Source organism: Falco naumanni, chromosome 3 (genome assembly GCF_017639655.2).
Source record: "Falco naumanni isolate bFalNau1 chromosome 3, bFalNau1.pat, whole genome shotgun sequence".
Lineage (NCBI taxonomy): Eukaryota > Metazoa > Chordata > Aves > Falconiformes > Falconidae > Falco > Falco naumanni.
Genome location: NC_054056.1, coordinates 45,192,349 through 45,218,812, shown reverse-complemented (window position 1 = coordinate 45,218,812; position 26,464 = coordinate 45,192,349). Strand labels below are relative to the sequence as shown.

Below are 26,464 nucleotides of genomic sequence, written 5' to 3'. Positions count from 1 at the left end.
GGGACTACATATTTCTGTTTCTTTTTCACCATCCGAATAACAGTGAAGCTGTAAATAAATGTAATCATCTGTATTTTAATAAAGTATTAACCCAATTGTCACTTACTATAAGTAAGTAGAATGTAGAGGTTCCTGTGGTAACCTCTGTGCTGTGTTTTTGTAACCTATTGGATGCAACTATCATCAGGTTGCCAATGTAACAAATCTGGGTGTTCTTTACTTGCTGGCATTGCTGCCCTGTTGCTTGGCCAGGCAGAGTCACTCCTGAAGCAGTCACAACAGGCTTTTGCAGAAAAGAAGAAAATGAAATTATATTAGAGATTGGCAATAGAGAGGAGGAAGTCCCGTGATACTCGGCAAGCAAAAGCAGCTGTAGAAGTCTCTCAAACAGGGATGCTTCAATTTCTGAGATCTCTCAGGTCTGAGCACTGTTTTAGCTCCTTGGTGGTGTACTGCAAAAAGTTGCCTCAAGGCACCAAGAAATGTACTTTTTACACTGTGTGCTCTGTTTGTTTTGTTTGTAGTATTGCTGCCCTGTAGTTGCAGGCTGCAAGAAAGAATGAATCTCATGTGTGTCAGCTACTTGCACACTATCCAAGTGACCACGGTCAATAAAGGCCTTAAATATACTCAGTAGAAGGCCTTATATTTTATTCTGTTTGTCTTCTGCCACATGACACTTGACAGGTTGGTAAGTCATTTCGTCACAAACTTGACTGAGCCCAAAATGTTCTTGTTACTTGGATCTCTGTATGTCCAACTCTTGTTCATGGGCTAACTCTGCAAGACAGTGCTCTGGATTTTGTCCTCCCAAGGTCTTCCTGGTGCTGTTTTGCATGCTAGTCCACTGAGTGAACAACTCTGTGTTAGTGCTACCGACTGCTTTGCCTTACAACCATGCATTTCATTCCCCTTGTTAACTGAACAAGAGTCATAGTCTTCTATATGAATCATTCAAGTATAGCACTGCTGGTAATGCCATGTACTTTAAGATACTGAACGAAGTTTCTGCAATAAAGTCAGTCACTGCTATAATCACTGGGTACAACCAGAGCTGGTGTTCCTAAGAGCTGGTCTTCATTTTACCCCTATTTTGCAAATGGCATTTAATTTGGAGTCATCTCATTTTAGCGGTTGATTTGCATAAAGGATTTTCTTTCTTTAGCCCAAAATGCAAATGTATGTGCCAATGACCTCAACAATGACCTGAACTTTAAAGATTATGTATTTCTTTCTTTGGTTCTGCTACTGTTGAAATTATAGTAGTTTATGCTGAGTATTTTTCATTCACCTGAAGAGGATATGACTTTGTCGTTAAACTGAAGTGAATTAATGAAGTGTGATTAACCTCAACTGGATGTTCACAAATGTTCAGTAACACAGGTTAAAACAAACAAAAAGTGTCTCTAGCAGGTATAGAGTTATTTCCTTAATACACAGGCCAGTGCTGACACCTTGTGGCTTCATTACTGAGTTATTTCATAGTTATGTGTAGTTATTTCAGGTATAAATCATTATTAACTTGCTATTGTCAGCGTTGTCTGTTTTCTCTGCTTCATGGCCACCTCAGTACCCAGTATTTTGAGTATTTAGGTATCACATGTAAGACAGCTTGTACCTTGGGGATGCATTCATTGCATGTTGAGTAAATAAGAACTAGAGGTGCCTGGGATCTCTTGAAGGAGACTCAAAAAGATTCAGTTCCATGCGCAAAATCATGGGTGCCAGTGTAGCAGCAGACAGAAGTTACAAGCTTCTCTCTTAATAGGGAATACCTTTTCTTATATTTTCCTCTACAGGGGAGAGCACCAAGGACTATTAATACTTGCCGTGTGTACTTTTGGGCACATACATGTTTTCTACATTGACACAAAAGCATTCCTTTGCTATCCTTTTCACCCCTGAAGAATTACTTGCAAAAAGACTGTTGGAGAATTTCTGGTAATATAGGATCCTGAGGTGCACTACTTATCTATGGCCATAAAAATGCCTAAACTACAATGTATTAGTGCAATTTATACCTAAATGGGTATCTAATCTAAAAATCACATAACATTTCAGATCTTAAACAAAACCAGCTGTTAAGGCTGCAGTCACTGTTTGGTATCTGTTGTGGAATTGAGTTTTCATAGCTTGAGGTATGTCTTGTGAATATCATACATCCTCTCTCAGCTGTCACCTCAGAGATTGTTTTCTAATGTTTATGGCCGTGTGCCTGTTCTTAAGTGTTTGTGTTGTAGTAAGACATGAGTTAGAAATCTGTATTTTATTGCATCGTGGTTTTGTTGTTTGTGGTTTGGGTATTTTTAAATTTTATTTCTATATCAGAAATAAGTTTAGTTGCTTATAATGAATAGTGAAACAGAAATGGAAAGGAAATGTTTCCTAGAGGAGGGAACAAATCCTCAGCTTATGTAAATCAGTATTTATAGCTTCACTCAAGTCAAAGAGGTGATATTAATTTCTGTTCCTGAAGAACATGACTGCCAGAGCCTGTTAAAAAAAAAAAATCAAAGGAATAAAGATGTGCCTATGAAGACTAGATTTGCCAGCATCTCTGTTTACCTAACAGAAGGATTTGTGCTCCCAACTCCCCTCCCCCCCCCATGTAAATCTTAATTGACACCTGCTAATTGAACTTTAATGCAACAAATGTATTATAATGAGCCATTAGAGTATCTTTTTGGCATGCTTCCTCTGCTGTGCAGGAGCTGAAGGAAAAAGTTTCAGGTAGCAACGAATACTTCTAACTATTTCAACACCCCGCCAGGAGGCAGATCTGTCTGACCAAAGAGCAGTGAGTGACAGTATTGTTTTAAGGTGTAATAGAAGCTTCTCCTATGGAAAACTGCTTGTAATGGCTCATGACTGTCCGGATCAAACGAGGTACCTGTGGGTCTATAAATACCTCTGCTGCATGAAATTAAAGCCCTTTGTCGAACCTACATGTGATCTATTCAGCAAAGGAAAACAAGGAGCTGCAGCAGCCAGGAGGGACCTTCAAAAGCACGGCAGGGAAGGCTTTGCAGCATGGACAAGTCGGGACTGCAGTTCAAAAGCTCTAGGAAACCCGCTGGGCCCAGCCCCACCTACAGCTGTAGGGTGGAAAAGAGTTACCGGAAGAGTGTGGAAAAACCTTTACCTTTTCTGCTTGGGATGGTGATAGGGATAGGTTTTGCCTATAGATTGTTTACTTTCTGTTGCTTTGTTTAAAAGCTGGGCTATGAACAGCTGTATTCCCACTTTACAAGTTTAAAACGTGTGTCCAGGTAATTTCAGCTTTAGACGTCTGCATTGTGCAAGAAATGCTCCACCAAAATCCTGGTGGATAGACATCTACCATGAAATTACATAAATCCTAAAGAATAAAAAAACCCACCCAAAACCAACAAAACCAAAAATCAAATTTCCATATCTATATACTTTTTACATGCAACCTCTGTAATAAGTTGTAGAAGCTATGTTGCAACTCTTGTTCAGAAGAGAGGGAAAGATGCCAGTGCTGGGGGTTTTACGGTAGCGTTGCCAATAACTTTAGTCCCTGCTGAAGGGGTGCATTAGGTGTGAAAGAAAACTGTTTGAGCAGCACAGTGCCAGCACTGAGCTAGTTCAAATGTCATGGATTCCAGCCCTCACAAAATTTGCTCAGGCCAAGCACGTTTATTATAGGGGCATTTAGACCACCTGTAAAATGTTAGCTGTCACCCTCCTGCATGGATACAGGGGTCTGGTGTATGCCAGATGCAGGAAATTAGCTCCTCTCTAGAACATTTGCAAAAAAAAATTTTAAAAAAATATGCAAAATAATGTCACAAACATCAGGTCTAAATAACCAGGCAGAACAACTACTTTTTCAGTGGGGCTAATTCCCAGTAAAAGCGCAGAGGTTTCCTTGTTAAATAATTTGATGCCAGAACGTGTTCAGACAAGGCAAAATTCTCCAGCTGGTCTAACCAGCCCTGCTCTGCCCCTTGCGATGACACTGCAGATTTCCGGGTATTTTCTGCTTCCAGAGACTAAAGCAGCAGTAGGAGCGGGAGCGCTTAAGGGAGCCGAGACAGGGCTGCGCCGCCGGGATGGGGACCAGGACGCGAAACGAGCTGCTGAGCTCTCCAAGGGCCAGCCCTCGGCCGGCGCCTTCAGCGAGGGTAACGCGGGAGCCGGCAGCCTCGGCCCGCGCTCGGCGGGGGCGGGATAACGGAGTGCCGGGACAGCCCCCCGCCGCCCCGGCAGGCCCCACCGCCGTGCGGGGGGCGCGGCCGCCGACACCCCCTGCGCAGAACTACATTTCCCAGAACGCTTCGCCACCGGCGCCTCCCCTTCCCTGCCGGGCTGGGCGCACGCCCGTGCCCGGAGCCCTGGCGGCGGCACTACAGTCCCCGGCCGCCTCCGCGCCCTCGCCTGTGGCGGCGGCGGCAGCTGCGCGTCGCTCCCTGGCAGCGGCGTCCGGAGCCGCGGCCGTGCCCGGCGCTGCGCGGGAGGGAGCGGGCGCCATGGCTGACAGCGGAGAGCCCCCGGCGGCTCCGGCCGCCGTCCCTCCGGGCTCGCCGGAGCAGAAGCGGCGGCCGGGCGGCTCCCCCAGCGCGGGTGCCGCCGGGGCGGAGGGCGCGGCGGCGGCCATGCCGCGGCTGCCGGTGGGCGGCCCGGGCGGGGCGGCGGGAATGTCGCTGCCGCGGCTGGAGAAGCCGATCAAGCAGGCCTTCTACAACACCGGGGCGCTGCTGTTCGCGGGGCTCTGCTGCGGCGCCGCCGTCCTGGTCTACTTCATCCTGGAGGCCTTCCTGCGGCCGCTGCTCTGGGCCGTGCTCTGCGGCACCTTCCTGCACCCCTTCAAGAGCTCCCTGACGGCGCTGGGCCGCCGCTGGCTCGGCCGCCTGCACCGCTCCCGCACGCCCGTCCTGCTGGCCGCCCTCCTCCTCCCCATCTGCTTCGCCAACTACGGGGTGGAAGCGCTGGGCGAGCAGGTGCTGCGGCGGCGGCGGCTCCTGCTGCTGCTGGGCGCCGGCGGGCCCCTGCTCTACGGGCTGTACTGCCTGGGCAGCTCCCTGGGCGTGCAGGTGCTGCTGGCCCAAGCCGCCCGCCTCATCTGCCAGGGGCTGGACTACTTCAGCAGCCAGTGGGTGAGTGCCCGCCTCGGGCGGGAAGGGGCTTCGGCGGCGGCCGGGCTCCTCTGGGGGGGCGGTGGTGGGCGCCACTCTTCCCCTCCCCGCCCCGGGTGTAGGGGGCCCGCCGGGCCGGGGCGCGATGTGCCCCCGGCCTCCCTCCTGCTCTGGCGGGCCGCGGCACCCGCCCTCCGCCTGCCCGCCCGGTGGCCCGTGGCTGCTCTGGGGGCCGGCGCCGCGGGCCGCCATCTCACTTGTTGCGCGGCGGGGTTGGGAGGGGGGGCTGCCTGGGCGGGAAGGTGGCGGACCCGGAGGTGAGGCGGCTGTTTGAAGTCACCGCCGCGCCTTTTCGTTATTTTTTAGAAACTTGTATTTTGTTGCGCTGCAGAAGGCAGAAACTCCCCTGGCAGCACGTGGGTGCGACTTGGGGCGCGGGGGCGCACAGCCCCGGGGCGGGCACGGGGGTACCGGGGCACAGCCGACCTGCGCTGTGGAAACCGGGTGTGAAGTAACTTCGGGAAAGGCTCCTGTGCTGTAACGTGGGGCGCGGGGAAGTGTCCTTTGTCATCACGTGGGTGCTGCTGGAGCAGAAGCCTTGCCTCGGTCGCTGTGTCCCGTCCAGTTCAGTCCTGCGCGGTGCTGGGGTGCTGTGAAGCCTGAGGTAATTCAGGTGAGGTGCTGAGCAAGCACCGACTCCTGTGGAGGTGCGAAATGTGTAGGAAGTGTTGTGAAGTAGCAGCTCAGCTCCGCAAGTAGTTAACTTGTGGGGGGGAAGGCACCTTAAGGCTTGTCTCTCAGTGTATTATTTTTTTTCTTTTTAGTGTATCAAACGGTGCAAACAGTTTGAACGTTGAAAAGTGAAGCTGTTTAATTTAGCGATGTTATTTACGGTAATAAAGATTCTGGCAGACTACTCTCCCCAGTTGTTGTCTTCAGTAGGTAAACTAGTTAAAACCTCCGGCAGAGCTCATTTTCACTTGGTTAGTTATAATTAAAAGTGCAAAACCCACTACATATCTTAAGTAAATGGATATGTGAAAGCACAGAAGGAACAGTAAGTTGTACTTTTATTAAATACTGATGTACAATAGGCATGCTCAAGTTGCCTGGTGTCAAGGATTTGTTATTTTTTTTTAAGCTGCTCTAGTTTTTTAAACAAACAAAACGATGCCTCCCCATTGAGTGGAGAATGACATACACATTTGGTTTAGTGGTTTTATATGTGGAGATAAAACTGAAGAACTACCTAAAACTGATTTTATGTGGACAAGAGAGAGAAACTGTCAAGAAAAGTCGCCCAACAAACTAACAAGCTTGTGCAGGCTTCTGATTTTGAATTACACATGTTCTTTGAATAGTAGTTTTATTCCCTTAGTGGAGCTGGTGCATGCTGGTTTCTCAAACAAAACTTTGGAGGTGTGTACCAGAAGCAAAAGCTTTCCTGAATGCTCTGACAAAGGACACTTTGGGCTTTTTCTAGTATAAATAGGATGGAGTGGAGAATGTGTTTTGTCACTCGGAGGTAAACATTGGAAGAAGAGATTTTCTTGGCTATCTATTCTGAGACGTCATATGCTGGAAAATGTCAGGGGAGATCTGTTTCTGGTGTGTTTTGTCTTCAGAAGTATAATTAAGACTGAGTAGACAGACAGAGACACGCTCTCTGTTTTTTATGAAGAGGCAAGATACAACCCAACCATCTTTACCTTCAGCTGAGAGGTACAAGAATCTAAGCATGGCTTGATACCGGTGGGAAGATTTGATTAGTTGTCATAAAGTTTACTTTCCTTTGCATTGGCCTATTTTATTTTTAACAGATCAGCAATCTTACTACACTAACTGACTTGGCTAAGTCCAGGCCTTTATTCAAACTTCGTTAATTACATGGGGTGAGTATATGGGTACTAAAGGAAGCTGCACTGATTTAACCTCGTGACTATGGTTGTAATGCACTGGTCTATGTGCACGCTCAGTGCAGTTTCGGTTAGCAGTGCCTGATACTTCTGTTTTGCACTAATGTTTCTGATGTGATACTTGTGTTCGTTGAAGTGCTGTAAGATTTTAACTGGGCAAAAGGTAGTAAGCTCCCAGAACTCTTCAGACCTGAGTTCCTTGGGAAGGTTTTGGGTTCATGTCAAACTGACCACAGATGTCCTTAAGCAAACCAGTTACAGTAGTTTTTTAAGGAAGCTGCCTGTGTCTCTTTCTGGGGTGCTAGATGAGAAAGAAACTGGACTTCCCTTTGTAAATAACCTCAACCTAGTCCAGTTTTTTTGAATGTTGCTGTTAATTAATATTTATTATCTCAGACCTGTAGCAGGATAGTTTAATTTTATTCGTGCTGTTGAGCCTCGAGGTGGACCCATTAGTAGTATCTGGTTTAACTTCGGTTAAGCATTTTAAGCCATTTAATTGCCATGTTATATTGCAGGACTCTGTTTTCATGCATAAGTTCTGTTGTTAGTTGCACAGGAATTTTGGTTGTCACAAGTCAGTTTGCTCCATTGTACTTCTCTCGGATGTGAATCCTTCACGGTTTCTTCTGTATCTTATCTTGCATGAAGATTATAACTATTTTTGTTTGTAGATACTCTATGTGATATGCAGAAGTCATGGTAATTCCATTTTTTGCACTGTTTCTTTTAGCAGCCCACTAAGCCAATCTAGATTTCTGTGTTTCAAAATACTTTAATATGCAGTAATGTTATTAATATAAGTAGATTTTCCCCTTAGCAAGAAATATTTTTTTGCCAAGAATACGATATAGAATTTACTAAAAGCATGACAAAGACAAGCAAGCATGGTTTGTTTTAAGTGTGAGACTAGTATCTGACTAGCATACTGCAGTTGTTTGTGGTAAGTTTAATCTTTTGAGCTATGAATGTCTGTGCTCCAGGTACCAGTGAGCCTGCCTTGGGCTGCAGAGGTGTACAATGTATTTGTTCTTATTTGGAACTTTGCCCCACCTGGATGGCACTGCTGCTTACAGAGGGGAAAAACATGCACAGTTGTCATTTCCCTTTGTCATTCCTTCTGCTGTATGAGAGAAGTGAGAAGATGCCTATCGTTAGAATTTGACTGAGAACAATTATGAGGTTTTGGGATACCAATTTGGTGTTCTCTAACTAAAGGTATTTTTATGGTATCTACTTGGCCATGAAACACAGACATTCTTTTAAGTTCCAGAAAGAAACGTTCTCAAAATACAGCAATTGCATGTGATAACGACATGGTAAACTGTTATCTTGGCACCAGTGTGTTACTTTCTTGTACTGAGCTTTCTTGTACTGTTGTCTTCAAATCTAGGAAAGCCATTCATGGTGTTGATGAATTAAGGTTTGGAAATAGCTATATTCCTGTCTGTGGTTCTTCAGTCACACCCGCAGTTTAGGAACTGGGAATCCTAGATACCTCCATGATATGACCATTTGATAGGTGATTGCAAAAGACTGCATTGAAGAAAAACTTCAAGATCTTAAGCTATTCTACAAGCATCTCGTTCCCACAGTCTCCTTTTCTTTCCCTTTCTGCTTTACAGTTCTTGCAATATCTTTGAAGAAACTTGCTCAAGAAATGTAGTATGCTTCTGGGCCTTAAAGCTAGGAGCTGGTTATAAATTCTAGATGAGTTCCTTGCTCTGATTCCAGCCTTCTCTAGGGTTGTTTTAGAAGTCTTATGTAGAGGACATGCACTCTACATGAACTTCACAGATAATAGGGAAGGTGAACATTTTTCTGTTTTTTTGTTTTTTTTTTGTAGGAAGGGAGAGTTTATCTCATAGCAGGCATAATATACCCTTACATGTTTATCTGCTCTGACAATTTCAGTGTGGTTACACTTGCAGTTAGCATATCTTCTGAAGACTAAACTTGGACTGTCTTGTCATCCTAGTTTTATAGGAAGTATGCTTGTATCCGGTGCCATATCTAAGGTACAGGAAACTCTTCTGCTTTATTGCAAGAGTTCCATTTAGCCTGATGTTTTACACTTAGAGTAGTATACAGGAAATGCCAGCTGTATTGGTTGTATTTTCTTTTTTTATTTTTGGTAGGGTTCACATGCTCATATTTATTTAGAAAATGGTTAGTTTGTAGATCCTGGCAGGTGATGTAAATTACACAGCTGCTTTACATTGACTCTGAAGTTCATCTTAGTAAATTAAATATGATATAATTGGCAGAATTATCTGGAGTGAACTTGGTTATGGGGCTGTCAAAATCTTTCTCTGCTGGCCAGTCTTTCTTCCTTGGTTTTTCACAGCTATTGGTCAGGATCAGAGCTATGTACTCATATGTGTGTGTCAGTCTGTTTTTGTATTTCTAACTGTGCTAGGTACAACTCATGTTCTAGCGGTTAGCATGCAATTAGAGGACCTAATCAATCTTTTTCTCACTACGGTGCTGGGCAAATCTGGAAACACCATTTGCTGTGACCACTGCATTGGAATATTGTCAAAGTAGGTGTTTGTTTTGGCCAGTGGACTGTCTGCTCCCTGTCAGGGAAGCTATCAAAGACATCAGTCAGGGAACCCTCCATCTGTGCTGGCACTGGATGTCAGCAGTCCCTAAACTAACCCTTGCAGACTGAAATTCTCAAACGTGCTCCTTGGCAAATGTTTTGGGTCACAGGCTCCAAGATGCTTGTCTTCCACAGTGCTATTGAATATCACCTGTGGAGGCAAAAAAGCATCTACATTTTGTCAAGTTCACCTGATGGGGCAATTTTCCTTCTAGCAAAGGAAGGGGGTAAGCTTGACTATAATATTGGATTAACTATAAATGATAAAAACACAGTTCTGATTTTTGAGGTGTATATAATTTCTATTTTTTGAGTGTTTCAGGTAGGTCCCCCCAGCTTAGAGCAGGCTTGCTCTGTAATAAGAAATTTAGGTTCCTAAATCTATCCAGCTTAAAAAAAAACCTAAAAACTCACCAAAAAACAACCACCTGAAAAAGCTCTTAAGTATTCTTTCTGCTGATTATAGTAATCCTTTCATTATTTGGTCTTATAGCTTATAAATCATACAGCCATGTACTGACTGTAAACACCTCTTACCAAAACCACAGGTTTTGGTTTAGAGATAAACTGTGTAGAGACCACATGTGGCCTATTTAAAAACATGATGGGGAGGGGCAGGGAAAGACTGAGTTGTTGATAGTGGTTTTTTTTTCTGCTTTTGTTTTTCCCTTCTACACCCACCTTCAGTTTTGGGAGAACCTGCTGTGTGATGTGTTCTTGAAAAGGCTTAGGAGCTTGTTTAGATTTATACACAGGAACTGCAGCCTCAGGCATTAAGCTGATTCTAGCCTCGAGCCTAATGATCTATAGTACATTATGTTAATTATTTTTTGGTATTTATATTTTTGAACACAGTGATACTACATTTTCTACGACCTCTGAAAGGAATGATTGTTATGGAACTGTCCAGCAAAATTAGAACTGTGTTCTGTGTAATAAAGCAAGAAGGTAAAGAAGTTCCGTTGTTTGAGGAACCATCTCTTAAGAAAGTGTCACCATGAAGCATGTCAGAGGAGTGGTACTCTGTCTGCAGGGAGAGAATTTTATGTGCTTTGAAAAGCCTGTTTCCACAAGTGAATCTTGTCTCAATAGCATTTTTATTAATGGAGTTTCTCATAAATAACCTGTATTAAGACAGGAAAAGTGAACTGAAGAAGAACCATTTTCAACATCTATAGCTGCAGTCTTCTGGGTATCTTAGATGTAATAGATTTCCTTTAATTCACAGTGTAGGAAATGTTTCAGGGCACATCGAAAATACTTTTAACCTGTGTATGGCAGTATTGATTTTCGATGATCAGTTCCCCTCTGCCCCAGGTTTCTAGTTATAGGCTCATACTTTTGTCCCTTCAAAAAGGGCTGGTCTCAGTAAACACTAGGTTTCTGTTTGACATGGTTTAGCAGTCTGCGTGTATTAATGCCAGACATACCTACATGGATATGTTTCACAGTTGGGGGTTCTAGAAGAAACAGAAAGGTATGCTGTTCTAGTCGTTTGGACTTAGGAAAAGGAATAACCCAGTCTTGTCAGATTTATCCTTACTTGTGTTCACTTAGGAAAAAAAAATCAGGATGTCATTTACCAGCTTAGGTAAATGACAGCTTCCTTAATGAGGGGAAGAGGTGGTTGAGTTTGCTCTGAGGTGGGCATTAGTGTTGTATGTGTGATCAGTTGGGTTTGTTTTTTTCCTGGTTTTCTGTTTGGCAAAGACTGTCTCCATGCTAAATGAAAGGCAATTACACCTTCTTCATTCTGCAAAACTCTGCACATCACAGGATATTTCCTCTTGTGTAATAAGGAATATACAGTAAAGCCACATGGAATTAATTTTGATTCTGAAAACTGGAATCAGAATGACATTTTTGTAAGTCCTCGCCTGTCCCTTTATTGTCTTTTTTTTTATTGTTTAGAAAACTTTTTCAAATGAACAGACAGATAAGGAAAACACTCTGATGTTCACAATGGCAAGCACAGTTTGGCTTTTATTGATGCGTTTAATGCCTTGCGTCACTTCACTTTTCAAGTCCAACACTGCTCTGCTGAACTTCTGCCATGGGTTTGTTTTCCTTCGCCAGCCTGCATCACTACTGAGGAGAAAGAGGTAGAAATAATGAACGACTGTCTTCACGTCTTCAACCAGCTTCACTCAGTGCAGCACTGTTTTAAAAGTTTGAGAAAGTGGCATGTGAATGTTTGGTCAATGTTTTTAAGGTTTTTCATTAGTTTTTCTTACAATAGAAAATCTCTATTTCCAAATGAAAATTTTATTTTTACGTGTTAAAGGGAAATGGTAAAATAAGACATTTTATTCAAACCCTGAAACAAACTGGAAAATAGGAAATGGAATTGAATACATAGTTTTGTCAAACAGTTTTAAATCTGAATTAAAAAAACCAAAGAGCACAACAAACCAAACCATAAAAAACTTTGCTGTATGATTTCCAAGTGGGAAGGAGGAGCCTGGAAAAAAAGACTTTAAAATGGCAAAGGGAGAAGTTAGAGCTACAACTAGAAAATGAAAGATTTGAAACAATACAATTTGGTAGGTCTTGACTTGTTAAAAACTGAAGCTTTTGGAAGGTTGTCAGGGCACATATCAAAAGAAGCTGTTGGTTATTCTACTCAGTCTTCTCTGTTATGTTTACCGTGGAGTGGTTTACATGAAGCAGGTAGGAAATGCGTTTGCTGCTGGATGTTGAGTTGTTGGGGCAATATTCCAATGAAGGCTGGGTTGTTTGGCAGCTTTGCTACCAGTGAAGAGCTGTTCTTGCTTACCCAATTTGTGACATATGCTTCAGTTGCCTTGTTGGTGCCCATCTTACCTGTGTGAGCTGGTTTAGCTGTAACTGAATTAGATCTTAAACTCTTGTTTAGGTTTTTTCATTTGTTTGCTTTTTTTCTGGATAGTTTTTTTATCATTGTGGGGAGCTTGAGCTAGCTCCGTGAATGTTGGAGCTGGTGTGCAGCAGATGTGGGACTGTCTGACTGGCGGTGGAAGGGAATCAACAGCCACTTCCAGTAGCAGTGAGCTGTTAAATGAGCTCATCTGTAAAACCTCTCCTGTAGAGATTAACTTGCTGATAGGAAAAAAAAAAAAAAGGGAGTGAACTGTGTAAATAAAGAATTCTATTCTTCAGTGTAAATCAATATAAATGTTGCAAAGAGTTGAGTAGTAAGAAAGAGTTCATTCTTAAGAAATGATGCCAAAGCCAAAACAAGTGTCACAGATTTTCAAATTCTCTCAACTTGCAACTGGAACTGAAAACAAACTTTAAGTAACGTTGGTGATACAGTCATGCTGATAAATCCTACACTTTCCCACACTGAAATTTAAAAGAAAAATCAAAACGCTGCATACTTCTGTGGTGTAATTTTGCCTTCAATTGGCAATTTAAAGAGAACGGAAACCCTTCAGACTTACCTTGATGTGTCTAAATCTGGCATTTTAAATTTACCACTGTAACCCAAAAGTGGATGCTGAAATCAAAGAAGTTATACTGTAGTTACAGCTATGTATTAAGGGAAGCAGGCAATTTTTCTTTATCTGTCTAAAGGCGAGACAACATTTTGTTCAGTTTGTGAGGGATGCTACGAAGTGCAAAGGAGATGTGAGAAACAGGCATGTTGGTTTAGCATGGAATTTGTATCCACTCTAGTTTCAGTGCAATAATTACAGTAGCTTCATTTTAATAAAAGTAGGCAGTATCTTTTATTCTTTATTTCCATTATGTCAGTTGTTGAGATGGACATGTGATAGTAAAGAGGCCATTAATATTCTTACACTCTAGTGTAGCTAAAGCCTTTGGAGACCATTCAGAAGAACAGTGGGAAAGGTTATATAACATGCTTCTAAAGAGTTAAGGAGGAAAAAAAAAAGTAGGCTGTTGCCAAGTTAGTATGGGATGAAATCCTAGTCCATGTCAATTTAAGTTAATTTGCTTTGTCAGTTGCTTTCAGCTACGAATTGTTGGAAGGTAGGCTACCCAGGTTCCTCTACAGTGTATTTCTTGCAGTGTAGGGAAGTGCTTGGCCATAACATTAACTGATAAAGAACTAGTTTCTCCGTGGTGTCACTGAAATTATACCTCTTGCACCAGTCGGTTAACTATATATGTTTTTTACAGGGCTTCAGGATTGTTATTCCTTGATCTCCAAAGCAATATGTCTTGTTTATTTTAAAATAATCTGTTTCTCACTATTCAGTAGAAATAAGAAATATTGGGTCATTTGCTAAGCTTTCAGAAATGAGAGTTGATGAATTATTGTAACTTACAACGCAGAAATTTATTGAATACCTAAACCCTCAAATGCTAGCTTTTAGTTCAGCTATATGCATGGCTAAAAGTAGTGCAGCATGTTTCACTTTGTTGGCTGTTAAATGTAGGCTTATGCTCTATTATTATGCTTTTCTGGTGTAATTTTAATCAGAAAGTTTAATTTATTTGATTTACTGAGTCTCCTATTAGAAATTTATTAAATTTAAAAGCTAAAGAGAAAAATTGGCTTGATGCTGGAAAATTTATCATGGAATGATGTTGTGTGGCTGACATTAGGGAGTTAGGATTGCATTTTCATGCTGAGTTCTCTCTTGCAATTACAGTTGTGCTGTAATATGCCTTGTGAGTGAATTTATGTTACGAGCCTGTGCTTTTAAAGGAGTGCTGCTGTGCGTGTCAGTTCACAACTTAGTATTTTTTTTTAGTCTTATTGTCTAAGGGTTGTTAGTTCTAGACGTTTGTCTCAAGTCCACATTTGGCCATAAGCATTATCCAGCTCCGTTGATGCAAAACTAGAGATAGCAGTGGGAAGTTGGACTGATCAGCTTTGATGAGAGAGATTAGTATGAAAAGGGTGTAAGTTTTTTCACATTTAAGTGATTTTTAAATTACGTTTTGTGTATGTGTATGAGTGTTCCCTCTGAAGTTATCACTGCTTTGCTGCTGCATTCAGTACAATTAAGATTACCTTTGCACCAATTGGGTGCATGGGAGATGTCGCACAAACTTGCTTTTTATGGGGACTGTTGCCTCCTCAGTGTGAGTCATATAATGTGCAAAGTAAAGAGGTGAAAGCTCTTCTGGTGTATTCGGTTTAACTGCTTGTGCAGTGGTCTCTGCCACTACATTACTGCTTCTTACAGTGACGTCTGATTCGGCAAATGCTGTTAATAGAGGTTCTGTTTAAACTTCATTTGGATTTATGGATTTGTAAGTGTAAACTTGAAAGTGTCCTTAACTGGTTATGGATAGAGAATGTTTGTTGAATTTGGTTGTTTTTGTTTTTGTTTTTTTTTTGTTAAGGATGGAACACTGAGTTTCTATTTTCACAGGTTTTCATACCTCTTCTATTTCACATCTTCTGCTGAGTAGCAGCTTTTGACCTCCTGTTGCCACTTCTGGTTTCTGCTTTCTTCTTTTCAGCATTTTCAAGCTCAAATTCTTCGTCTCAAGATTCTTAATTGGAATTCTGTATTGTGATTTATCTGATGATAAATCTGAGTTATTGAAAGCAGTTAGAAGCAGCAAAACCAGTATGATCACATCTGTCTCTTGATACATTGTCACAGACATTTTTCTGTCTAGTGTTTTTAGTTAAATATTTGATTAAATTTCATGTCACAAGTCATTAAAAGACATGACTGGTTTGTGGACCAACGCTGCTCAGAAACAGCAGTTCTTGTTGTGCTTCTGAATGGATATCTGTGACTTAAAACCCCCTTTGTCTCTTTGGACTGTAACACAGGAGCTGGCAAGCTGCTCTGTGCTGGAGTGAGTGGTCCTCTGCTGGCTCTGTCTCCGTGTGGCCCTGTTGGTGGTGCTGGTGGCCCTGTTTCATTTAGTTTCTCACCTTTCAGTGGTAGTTCCAGAATAATTGCTTGGTCTCAGGTGCAAAACCATCTTCCTTCAGGGTTTGTGTCCAGCAAAGCTTGTATACCCCCTGACATTAGAACCATACTGAAGGCAGGCCAAAGGTGTGTCTGGCCTGCCCTTATGCTTTGCACAAACTTTACATTTCTCTTACATGGAGCAAACCCTCATGTAATTAATTGGCAGTTCTGAAACGCAGGCTTCTTGAAGAATTAGAACCAGAAGTCAGGTTCTAACTTCAGTTCTCTCGCCATGGCAGTTGGGTGTGTGTGTGTGTATACACACATATCAAAATACAGTTCTACTGTGCTCGTGTATGTATACATACCTGTGTGTATCTTTTTCTTAAAGATATGGACGCTGGTTGTTGGTTACCTGCTGATGGTTTCATTCAAGTGGAATATAAGCACTGAACGTTACTTAAAAGCAATCTCCGTCCCTGTCTGGATTATGCTGCTCTTTCACTTGGGTGAGTTACAAGGAGTTACTATTGTAATGCATCCACTGGGATTCTGTTGTCTTGCAAACAAAGCTAGTGGCTTACTCTTCTGCTAAATCTTTATAACAGAGTCTTAGCTGGGGTGCATGCTGTTTTCTCTGCTCAGTAATTCTGGCTACATGTGTCCTGCAGGGACTGCTGGAGTAGGGAATGGGAAGGCATCAAGATGCTGAGCAACATGTGTCTTCCACTCCTCCTGCACAGTTTGAACTTCCCCATGGTTTTCCCTTCTTTGGCTGACAGACCTGGTACTTACTCCCTGACAGTGAAGGAGGGCTGGGGTTACATGTTTCATTTTCTGTTGTTAAAATTGTTTTCTTGTGTCAGCATAGTCTGAAGTTGCTGAAGTTAGGAATGGTAACAACTTGGTTTATTCACCGAGAAACTTGTTCACCTGTATTTTCTATTCTTTTCTGTCAATGTGGAAAACTTGTTTGCTTTATGATGTATTTTAGTTTCTGTCCAGATTGTTCTTTGTTGATGTGGTGTCTTTCTTGGTTTTGCTAAATGTAGAGTTTATTAATGGCATAATTTTTCTCATAAAAAGCACAAACCCTTGGATCTTTCAGCTTCTGTGGCAGGTTCCTGGAGAATTCCTGTGTTTCTGGTTATAGTTGTTCTGATGACTGTAGGCATGTTGCATGAACAGCAGAATGGAAAGGAGTCTTCTGGTAAGGAGAAAGTCACTATTTCTTTTATTGTTGGAGGCAAAAGTTATTTTAAGTCACATGAAAGAATCTGGATTGTTTTAATGTAAATTCAACGTCATATGGATTGCAAGAATTTGAAACTAACAGACTAAAAATCTTACAGTTTACTCATGCTGAATGAATCTTTTAATTCTTTACAGAAAATCATTGGTATGGATGTTTCCTTTTCATAGCAAAGGAGCAACTCTAATGATCAAGCCTGATTACTTAAGTTTGCAGAATCCTACATGTAGTTTCAAGCATAAAGAAAGCCCAGGAAATTTGGAATCGGAGGCTAATTTTGAAAGAGATGAGCAATATGGGTTTGGTAGCTCCTGTAGTATTAAGTATGAGAGAAGCTTGAGACAATTGCGTTCAGCAAGTTTCTTATAGCCAGTCATTTGTTTTTAAAATACCAGTTTCTTAAAACTATGGTTTGTGTTCAGGCCAAGCAAAATTGGGTTTTCCTGTTGTGAGTCAATTTTGCATGAAAGCAAATGTCAGGTGTTGCCTTCTAGTATCAGCTATATGATTATTTTGGGGAAACTTTTTTCCTGTCTTACTGTTTTCTTGGAAGTTGTAATAAACTTGGTTAGTAAAATTTGAGTATCTGATATAGAGATTTTTAGGTTAATCAGACTGCCAGCAACTCTGAATGGCTTGGTAGCAGTTCATTAGCAAGGATAGTGCTAAGCAAATAACTGGTTTTGTATTTTGGCTCCATGTGTATTGTAATATTAAAATTAATGGCACTCATTCCTGAATGACCATATTGAATATATATAATGCATACTAAAAATGAAGTGTCTACCCATATAATTTCTGTTGGTTCACAGCTTTTGTGGACATCAAGCAACAAATAAAACATTTTAAGATTAAGCTTTTCTTTATTTACATACACATATATATTTTACAGGGGCAGAGCTTCCTGGTCAGATGATTTCCATTGCTGCTTCAACAATTGCCATGGCAATTTCAATGACAGAAGATGAATCCAATAATGAACATTCCTCACAACCCTCAGGTGACTGAACACTCTGTAAGAAACATTTGAATTTGCTCTAAAGGCATGACATTGGAGGGAATGAAGAAAAAATTTAAAATAGTCCCCATCCTCTTCATTCTGTCCAAAATAGCACATTTACACTTGCTTTGTGAAACAAGTTTTTTAAAATGTTAATGAGATAATATAAAAGCTCTCTTGCAAATGATAGTTTACGTGGCTGTGTCTACATTTAGAAGGCCTGACTAGAAGGATTTATTATGGTGGTGGTGTCTTTTTTTTTGTGTGTTGTTGTTGTTTTTTTTTTTTTGTGGTTTTTTTTTTTGGAATGAGGCCATTTTTTTTCCTATTCTTTATTATTCATTTTTTAGTTTTCCCTAGCTGCCTTTTGATTTTTTGGCAGTTACAAGATATAAATGGATTTCTGGACAAGGTACAGACAGACTGGAATAATTTTTGTGTACATCAGAGTGAGAAAAAAGCCCTTTGTTTTCTGTTTCACTGTGGCATGCTCAAAGTTTTTCCTGTAGTGAGTGTACTTGACGTTATAGCTTGAGTCACAATACTTCCACTTGCAGTAACCAACTAGAAATCTGTAAGAAATGGCTTGAAAGAGTTGCAAAGAAGGTGTTTAATTGTCCATCACTGGTTTTGAACCTTAGCATCATTTTTCTGGGTAGGCCTTTGATGGAATGGGATACTAGAAAAATAAGTTATTATGAAGATCTCTGGAAATTGGAAGGGTTCATCCATTTCCCACAACTAGACGAAATGGGTCATTCAACTTGACAGAATGTGAACTTACAAAACTAAATAAGAATAAGCTGTTTGAAACGGCCCTTTTCATTTCTTACCTTTGTTTCTACATTGTACATGACTATTATAAAAATATAGAACCCTATGGATATATGTCCTGAAATTTGAGAATGGAGCTTTGTGGTGACAGTTCTCTTACGTTGCTGTCTCTAATCTTTAGTTTTGTACATGAGATTTTTTTTTTAGTTTAATTTTGAACATCTGGTCAAGCAAGTCTCCCACAAATGTGCTAATAAGTGGCTGTGTTCTTGTTTGTTGCCCCTGCTACTTTTTTTTTTTTTAAACTTATCAGTTTTAATTTTTTTCTCTTTAAGACAGTTTGGTTTTTTTCCTCTTTTCAAGTTGTAACCTTTCTTGGCCAAAAGAAAGCTACAGCAGATTTAAAAAAAGGTGTCTTTTACAGTGTATTTATTTTGACATAATTTCTTGAGACAGTTTACTGGATGATTTTTTTGTCTTGTGAATTCTGTTGTTTTCCTTCACAGCAGGAAAAGAACAAATACAGTTTACTGTTTTGTTTACTGTTTACTCCTAAACAATAGTTCAAACAATTTTACAACAATCTGTTGGGAACTAGCATTCTGTTTTTTGATATGTGTTAAACACATCCTTTTGGTCATCTGGTTTGGATGTTCTATGTGAATGGCGATGAAATGTTACGCTTGTACAGCAAAAGGTTTTACTTGCAAGGTTAAGAAATTACAGCTCTTTTGTTTTTCCTTTGCAGTGATTTTTGGATGTTTTGTTATCTTGCTTTGGAACTTGTAATGCACATTATTTTATGAGAAGTGTAATATTTTGAAAGCTTTCACATCTTCAGGCAGCAGTTGGATAGCGAATTTCAGGAGATCTTCCTTTTTTGTATCTATTCTGTCAGTGGTTGTCAAGGTTAATTAGTTGTCAGTAGCAACAACAATGCTTATACCATATTAAATCAATTATAGAACAGTCAGTGCTTTGAGTTTTCACTGTTTTCCTTATGCTTAAATTTGTTCGTGAAAAAAAACAGGAGGGGAAGTAAGCTGTATTGATTTTATAGTTTTTCCTGAACACTCATGCTTTTCCTTATTCTGTTGTTGAATAGTGGTATTTAGTGTTGGAGGTGAGGCGTTTAATGATACCAGTGCAGGTGGTCTAACTTCACTTTCCTGGTGTTCTAAGTATTTCCAGAGTATATACAGTAAATGAGAAGTCCACAATTGAAGAAGCAGATACCACTGCAGTATTTTTTTAGCTGCCTTGTAGGCAAGCTTCTGTTGTCTTGTTGGCTTTGAATATGATAGATACTGAAAGCCTTAAATGTATGTACTCATGACTCTTACCTGCCCTTTCTGCCCCAGTTTCTTAGTTTTCTTACAAATAAAAATTAATCTTTTTCTCTTGAAGTTACAGAAAGATGTGGTTATTCATGAAGGGGTACCTTCGTTCTGGTGTTCTGAAAGATTTTTTTCATTGGTAATAATAACAACACTGTTTCATCTAACTGAAGATTTTATTTTGATACCCTGCTCCATGGTGATAGACACTTGCCTTCCTGTTTATGCTGCTGTGCCTTTTCCTTTTATTTAAGGAAGGGGAGGGTAATAATTCAAAATGCTATGTCAGCAAGAAGTTGACTTGACAGAGAACACATTGTGTGAAGAAAAGAATGTATCTTAACACAGCCTGGAAAATTGACTTTGTTTTTATTATAGTCAAATAAGTATCATAAATTCTGATTTTGCTAGAATTATATACTAGCTATTATGTTAGCCATTTGGGAAAGACTGTCATGCTTTTGTTAGCTGGAAGATGGAAAGGTGCTCTTCAGGTTTCATCTCTAAAAATATCATGAAGCACGCTAAATGGGATTTTACAGAAACTGAAGTTACTCTAAATCGATATTGTGATAGGGTTGTTTTTTTTTCCTATTTGTGTTGACAAGGCACGGTTTGCATGAGTCATGCCTCAGTTTGCAGAACATACCTTGCCAACAAAATGTGACTTTTTCATTTTGAAAGTTTGGTGGTTTTTTTGGATGGATCAGCTTTGTGAACCAACTGGATACAGACATCTGAATGGCAGTTCTGATGTTAAGGAGTCTGTGTTTGTCATGGGGAGAATACTGCGTCATTGGCAGTGCCGATTTAGTTTTGCTTAAAGTGCTGTGGAACTGCATTCTGGAAAAGCTTTCTTGTCTTGGGATCCTCTAGGAGTTTTTAGTATTTTTTTTTCTTTTTTTCCTTTCAACTTTTTCCCATTTGTGCTTTGCATTCTGTATACAGTCTGCATAAGTTAATAGGGAAACTGTAAGGGAATGAGGCTGTTTAATTGGTACTGCTCTTAACACTACTGTTATTTAATTAAGGTTTTCTTCATTGCAAAAATACGTTGATCAAATTTTTCATTACTGAAAGAAGGTATATTCTTTTTTTCTTCCATAAAAGTGACTCTATTACCTTTTGCTCCAAAAGCCCTTATCAGATAACTTTTATCTTGAGGCATAGACTTCAGCAGATTAAATTCCTTTGGTTTTTTCTATTTTAGCTTTTAACACTCCCTCCCCTGTAATAAATATTTGGGTTTCTGCTTGTTGTCATGTCACTTCTGTTTATTATATTAATTTTGGAGCAAAAAAGTAAGAAGAAAAGTGCTAAGTGAGATGAATTGATAGGAGAGATTTCTCAGTTAAGGATGTACTGCTTTCAGATTAGTGTTCCTTTAGTGCATAGTAAGCTGGATCCATTTGTTTCTATTAGTACTGTTCTGCTTCTTTGAAAGCAGACTGAGAAATATAGGGCAATGTACTCTATCTCTTACAACAAAAATACTTTGTTTTTTTTCGGAAAACTTCTGTTTACAGGTAGCTTCCTGTCCCCTTACTAAAAAAAGGACTCGTGTCTTTTTCTCCCAAGTCTAGTTGGTATGATAGGCTTCCTCCCTTTGAGACATGAGTTGATCTGCCCATAAGCACTCCACTTGAAGCTTCTGCTGTGTTTAGCTGCTTGCGGAGTTCCTTCTTTTACGTTGCATGCTGTAATTCCTTTGGGAATATTCTGAAGTTTCACCAAATACGGTTACCAGCAACCAACTGATGTTTCTGTCATCATTCCAGTGTCCTATCAGTGGGGTTAATCAGTAGATCTGCATTATTATATTGGTGTGTTGGGGGAAGTGTTTATAAGCTCTAAAAATAATTCCACTTACTTGTAGAACACCAGTGCAGATTTCCACAACAAAAGAAGAGTGTTCATCCAATGTGTGAGGCTGCAGAATTTGTCACTTACCACTACTGTACACGTATGACACATTGGTCTGGTCTTTTTGTACGTTCTAGCTGTCATGCTAGGCTAGGAATGGCTTTAGTGATACATTGCAGCTAAAACTGCATGTGTGGAACATGAATTGTTTGACTGGTATGCATGTAGTATATTATAACAAGAGTACAGCAGTTTTTCTTTGTGGGAGGGAGGTGAATTGGTATTGATGTGATAAAAGTCCAGTGGAAGAGTTGTGTTCATTGCTTACCTACCTGCTGCAGTATGTACCAACATAACAAATTGCCTTTTATTCTTCAGTATAGAGTAACTTTAGAGATTTTTCTGTGTGTGTGTTCTCTATCTTGGCTGCAAATTTTTCTCAAGTACTGATGTGTGGAAAGTGTGTGCATTTCATCACCAGCATGGGCCCTCAGTAGAAGTTTTTACCAGTGTTGTCCAGGAGAGATTCTACATTGAGTGACTGAAGGTGGATTTGGTGTCACCCATACTAGGCAGATTTACCAATTAAAAGTTAAATAAATAAATAAATGACAATGTTCTCTATACAAGAATTTTAATTTGGATATAATATTTTGGCCTGAAATGACTATTTACTGTTTGTTTAGAAGTGCCTTTGACACATCAGCTCACATTTTTAAATTGAATTCCATGTTTACTAACTTACGAATGACAACATTTGTTACCTAATAATTTATGCTCGCTGTTGTTACTAAAATATGTTACACAAGCAAGTAACTTAGGGTCATGGTGCAAGTGCTATTTTTGTAATGTGAGTGTTCACGAAAAGAAAAAGTGTAGTAAGAAATCTGTAAGATACAAGCTGTCTCTTCAATGTATGTTGTATTTTTTTGTTTTCTTTAAATGGGGTAAACCTAAGATTTGTTTTTCAATACTTGAAATAAAGAGAAATCAAAGATTTCTTTTAAGACTTTGGATTTCTTTTAGAATTGAATTACATTAGGTATTTTTCAGGGTTTTGTGATTCTTTGATAAAATATATTTGGCTTGTAACTTACCTGCAGTGACAGGAGGCCTCTTAGAGGCTGCAGCATCTTTTCTTCTCTCCTCCTCCCAGCACTGCTTGGCATGGTATTGCATGATGTGGGAGAGTTTACACAGCCCTGTTCTAGCTTTTCAAAATTCAGATCAGTGCCAAGGCGGTCTCTGTCTTTTAAACAAATTTTAAAAAAACCAGCCAAAACAAAAATAAAGAGCTTAATTTGGGACTAGGGAGCATATTCTGTTCTGTGGTGAACATTAATCTGATATTTCCACTTCTTTGTTTGCATTTCTTTGTTTTAGGAGCAACAGAAGGTGATGAGCCTCCACATGCGTCATCATCTTTCTCCTCTTCTTCATCTTCTGGGAGCAGACAAAGACCTGAGATTGGATCTTTTCTTAGAAAAAAGAAGACTAGTGATATTTACTTTGTTACACTTGTGTGGGCCATTGTCATTGTCCAGATCTGGCTAAATTTCTGGATTGTGCAGCTGTTGCCAGTGCCTTTTGCAGGTAATAATCCAATTATTAGAAATGCATGTTAAATAATGACTTTGATAGCCTTAGGCTTTGTGTTAAATAAAATAGAAGGAAAGGCTTGTAGGCTTGTATGAATTGTAATTTAAAACTTTTCCAAGGCTTTTTGTTAAGACAAGATATGAATTGTAGCTTCAAATAGGAAGATTGATTTGTACTGTCACCATGTAGTGAACAACTGTGTAAGATTGCTTTGTCTGTTGTAGTTACCTGGAATAATTTAGTGCCATACCTTACATTGTAAAAATACTTCTGATTTAGAGTACTTTTGTTTTTCTTCTTCGTGATGTCTTTGGTTTTGCACCTATGGAGAAAAAATATTTTAGCTGCTATTCAGTAGTGAAGTACAGCTCATGTTAACTTAATTTTCATTAAAAATGGGTTGCTAGGCTCTGTGGACAAGTGACAAGATAAATTTGGTTCTAATTCTAGCTCTAAGGTTAATTAGCTTTGTTGCTTCACATCTACATGCATCTGTTCTCTTATATGTCAAGCAAAAATGGAGTAGTTATGGTAGCTATCTAAAGAGGTGGTTATAAAACTGAATGCCTTTTTTTTTTTTTTTAATACTCTTTGAGGGGAGTGAATAGGGAAGGTGGGAACTCTGGGAATATGCATGAGCTACTATGAATCTGAAGGCATTTCCTCCCACCCCCCTATTGTAAAAAAAGAGTTTCCTGATTTGCTTGGATTTTCTTTAAACTTCAGTTAAAACACTAATTTTCAGCATTTTGAAATCTATGTAACACTTATATGTAACTATTTTACTTTTTAGCAAGTGTGGTGGGTTGGCCCCAGCTAGTGTCCAGGCACCCTCAAGTCAATCGCTGTTTTTCTGTCTTCTAGTGTGGGCTCATTCATGTGCTGCAGTCCCCTTGGGGAGGTGCCAGCTCAGGTGTCTCCTCATCCCTCGGCCACAGTCTCTTCAATAGGTGTATCTGCTCCGGCATGGGTCCTTCGCGGGCCACGGTCCCTCTGAGTGATGTGCCTGCTGTGCTGTGGAACATTTTTACTCCCCTGGCCCTTTTATTCCCTCTGTTTCTTCTTCCTCTCTATTCACTTGTTCTCTCTGTGTTCCTCTTCTCCCTCTCTAGTGTGTTCTGCCCTTTCTTAGATATATTTTCACAGAGGCACCACACCTATGCCTGATGGGCTCAGCCTTGGCCTGTGGTGGGTCCATTGTGGAGCCACCTGGAACCAACTGTGTCTGGCACAAGGTGGCCCCTGGTTTCTCCCCATGGAGGCCACCCCAGCGGCCACCCTGCTACCAAAACCTTGCAATTTACATTCAATACACAAAGCCATTATAAACAAAGTCTAGTTGTGCATCTGGAAATTACGGCTGTGGGGCCATGTGTACAGGTTCAAGGAGCTGTGGGCACTGTGAGGCACGGTGATTGAGAGGCATGGTGCAAGGAACAGCTGCACATTTGGTTGTGGTGCTGTAGCAGCAGCTGAAGGGTAAAGCGATGGTTAGATGTATGAACAGCTGAACGCAGTGTAAGAGCAGAGAGAAGGTTCATCTTTGTTTCATTCCAGCGTAGTTCCTACAGAAGAAACTGCCCAGCTTTGTTGTGTGGGCATCCTGGGAAATGGCGATGCCAGGTTGGATGTAGCTCATAAATAAATCATAAAACCGATAAAGGATTAGACAATAAATTTTAGACTTGCTAGAAACAGAGTTGACATGGCTTAATTTATTGAAAAGTCAAGGAGTGACATAACTGCTGTTCAAAAATACATAGTTGGCTGGGACGAAAAATGGATGCGATAGTTTTACAGTTAGGCAGACAACAATGAATGATTTTAAACTTGAGCCAGACAAATCTAAAAAGCACACATATAGAACTGAAATGGATGAATACTGCTGCTGCCAGCCATAAGGTCTAAAAAGGCTGTCTGAAAAAATAAACTCATGTCAAAATATAAATCAATTTTGAGAATATTTGTGACTTGCCTTAGCAGTGACACGGCCATTTAAGTGCTTTTTCTTGTGATGTAACTGATTATTACTAGATCACCACAAAAATACAGTGAAGAGGCAATATAATGATGAGGAGAACCACATTTTTAGAACAGTGGATCACATTAAGCATCGGAAGGTGAATGATGATAACCTGGATTGTTAGAAGAGAGGTGGTATTAAAAATAGGAGGGCTTATAAAGGAAGTTTCCTTGCAACTGTTCGAGTTTAAGGAGACTAATAACTAAGCATTTTTGAGATGTTAGGGAGAATGCTTCTATGTTTAGTAAAATAAAATAACCCTTCAAAACCTTAAATAGAAAGGTGTTAATTTCATCATTGTGTTTACGAATATAAGGAACACGAAGCAGCATTGAGAGTATTAGAAATATCTTGGTACAGTTAACATTTTTTTTTTTTGTAATGCATTTGTGCTTCAGTATAATGGGATGCTCTTTTAAAATTGCTTAATGTAGAGAGGGTGGAAGAATTATAATTGCACCATCAAATGAAAAGGTGAAAAGATTACTTTTGAATTCAAAGGGTAAGCAATAAAGCTGGTTGTAGAACACTTGTAGCCTTTTGTTCAGTAATGTGAGCCTGGGAATCATGGTATTGTCTCTTTTTAAGCTCTTTCATTCCTTGTTTGCTCTGTTACATCTCTATTTTTTGCTTTTGTTTTTGTCTGTCTGCAGGTCATTTTCTGCTTCCTGGAAATGTGTGGAATCTCTTTATTATGCAGCCTTTCTCTTTTGCTCAGAACTTTCTAAAAACAGCCCTCCTTCAGCCTTTTCTCTCTTGCCTCTTTTTAATCTAACATAGTTACAGCTGTGTGGCTGTAGCACCTTCTGACATCACCTTTGCAATAGGCGTACACTTAGTTGTTTTAGAACATACTATTTAAACACTTAAATAGCAAAAGGTTAGAATGCCGTTTCAGGTATGTTGTTCACCTTGTAAAATGCAAGCTTGCCTTCTTTTGCTGAGCAGCAGTTTGTGTATTTGCCGTGAGTTGCGTTTCATTATACAAAATTTCAACCTGTAATTCAGGTGCTGGCACTTGCACTGTGTTTTCATCTTTTTGGTATGTTTGCCACGTGATCTTTAGTAGAAAGAGTATTTTATTTAAGAGAACAGAGCCCGTATTGGCCACAAGGTGGTGCCAGAGGGCAAGTCAACCAAGTATCGGCAAATCCTTGAACGAGCTCTC

At 40.3% G+C, this 26,464-nt stretch overlaps 1 protein-coding gene across 3 annotated transcripts in view; it reads left to right on the top strand.

Annotated features, from left to right (window-relative positions):
- Positions 1-4,347: 4,347 nt before the first annotated feature.
- TMEM245 (transmembrane protein 245) overlaps positions 4,348-26,464 on the top strand; it is an 87,125-nt gene continuing 65,008 nt past the window's right edge. For 2 of the 3 annotated variants that reach the window (XM_040585946.1, XM_040585947.1), the window contains exons 1-5: positions 4,348-5,120; positions 15,840-15,957; positions 16,557-16,658; positions 17,593-17,700; positions 23,058-23,267. In XM_040585946.1, coding sequence (XP_040441880.1) covers positions 4,494-5,120; positions 15,840-15,957; positions 16,557-16,658; positions 17,593-17,700; positions 23,058-23,267 — 1,165 coding nt within the window. In that variant the 5' untranslated portion in view covers positions 4,348-4,493. The remainder of the gene's footprint in view (positions 5,121-15,839; positions 15,958-16,556; positions 16,659-17,592; positions 17,701-23,057; positions 23,268-26,464) is intronic. The other variant, XM_040585945.1, reaches the window with a different exon arrangement.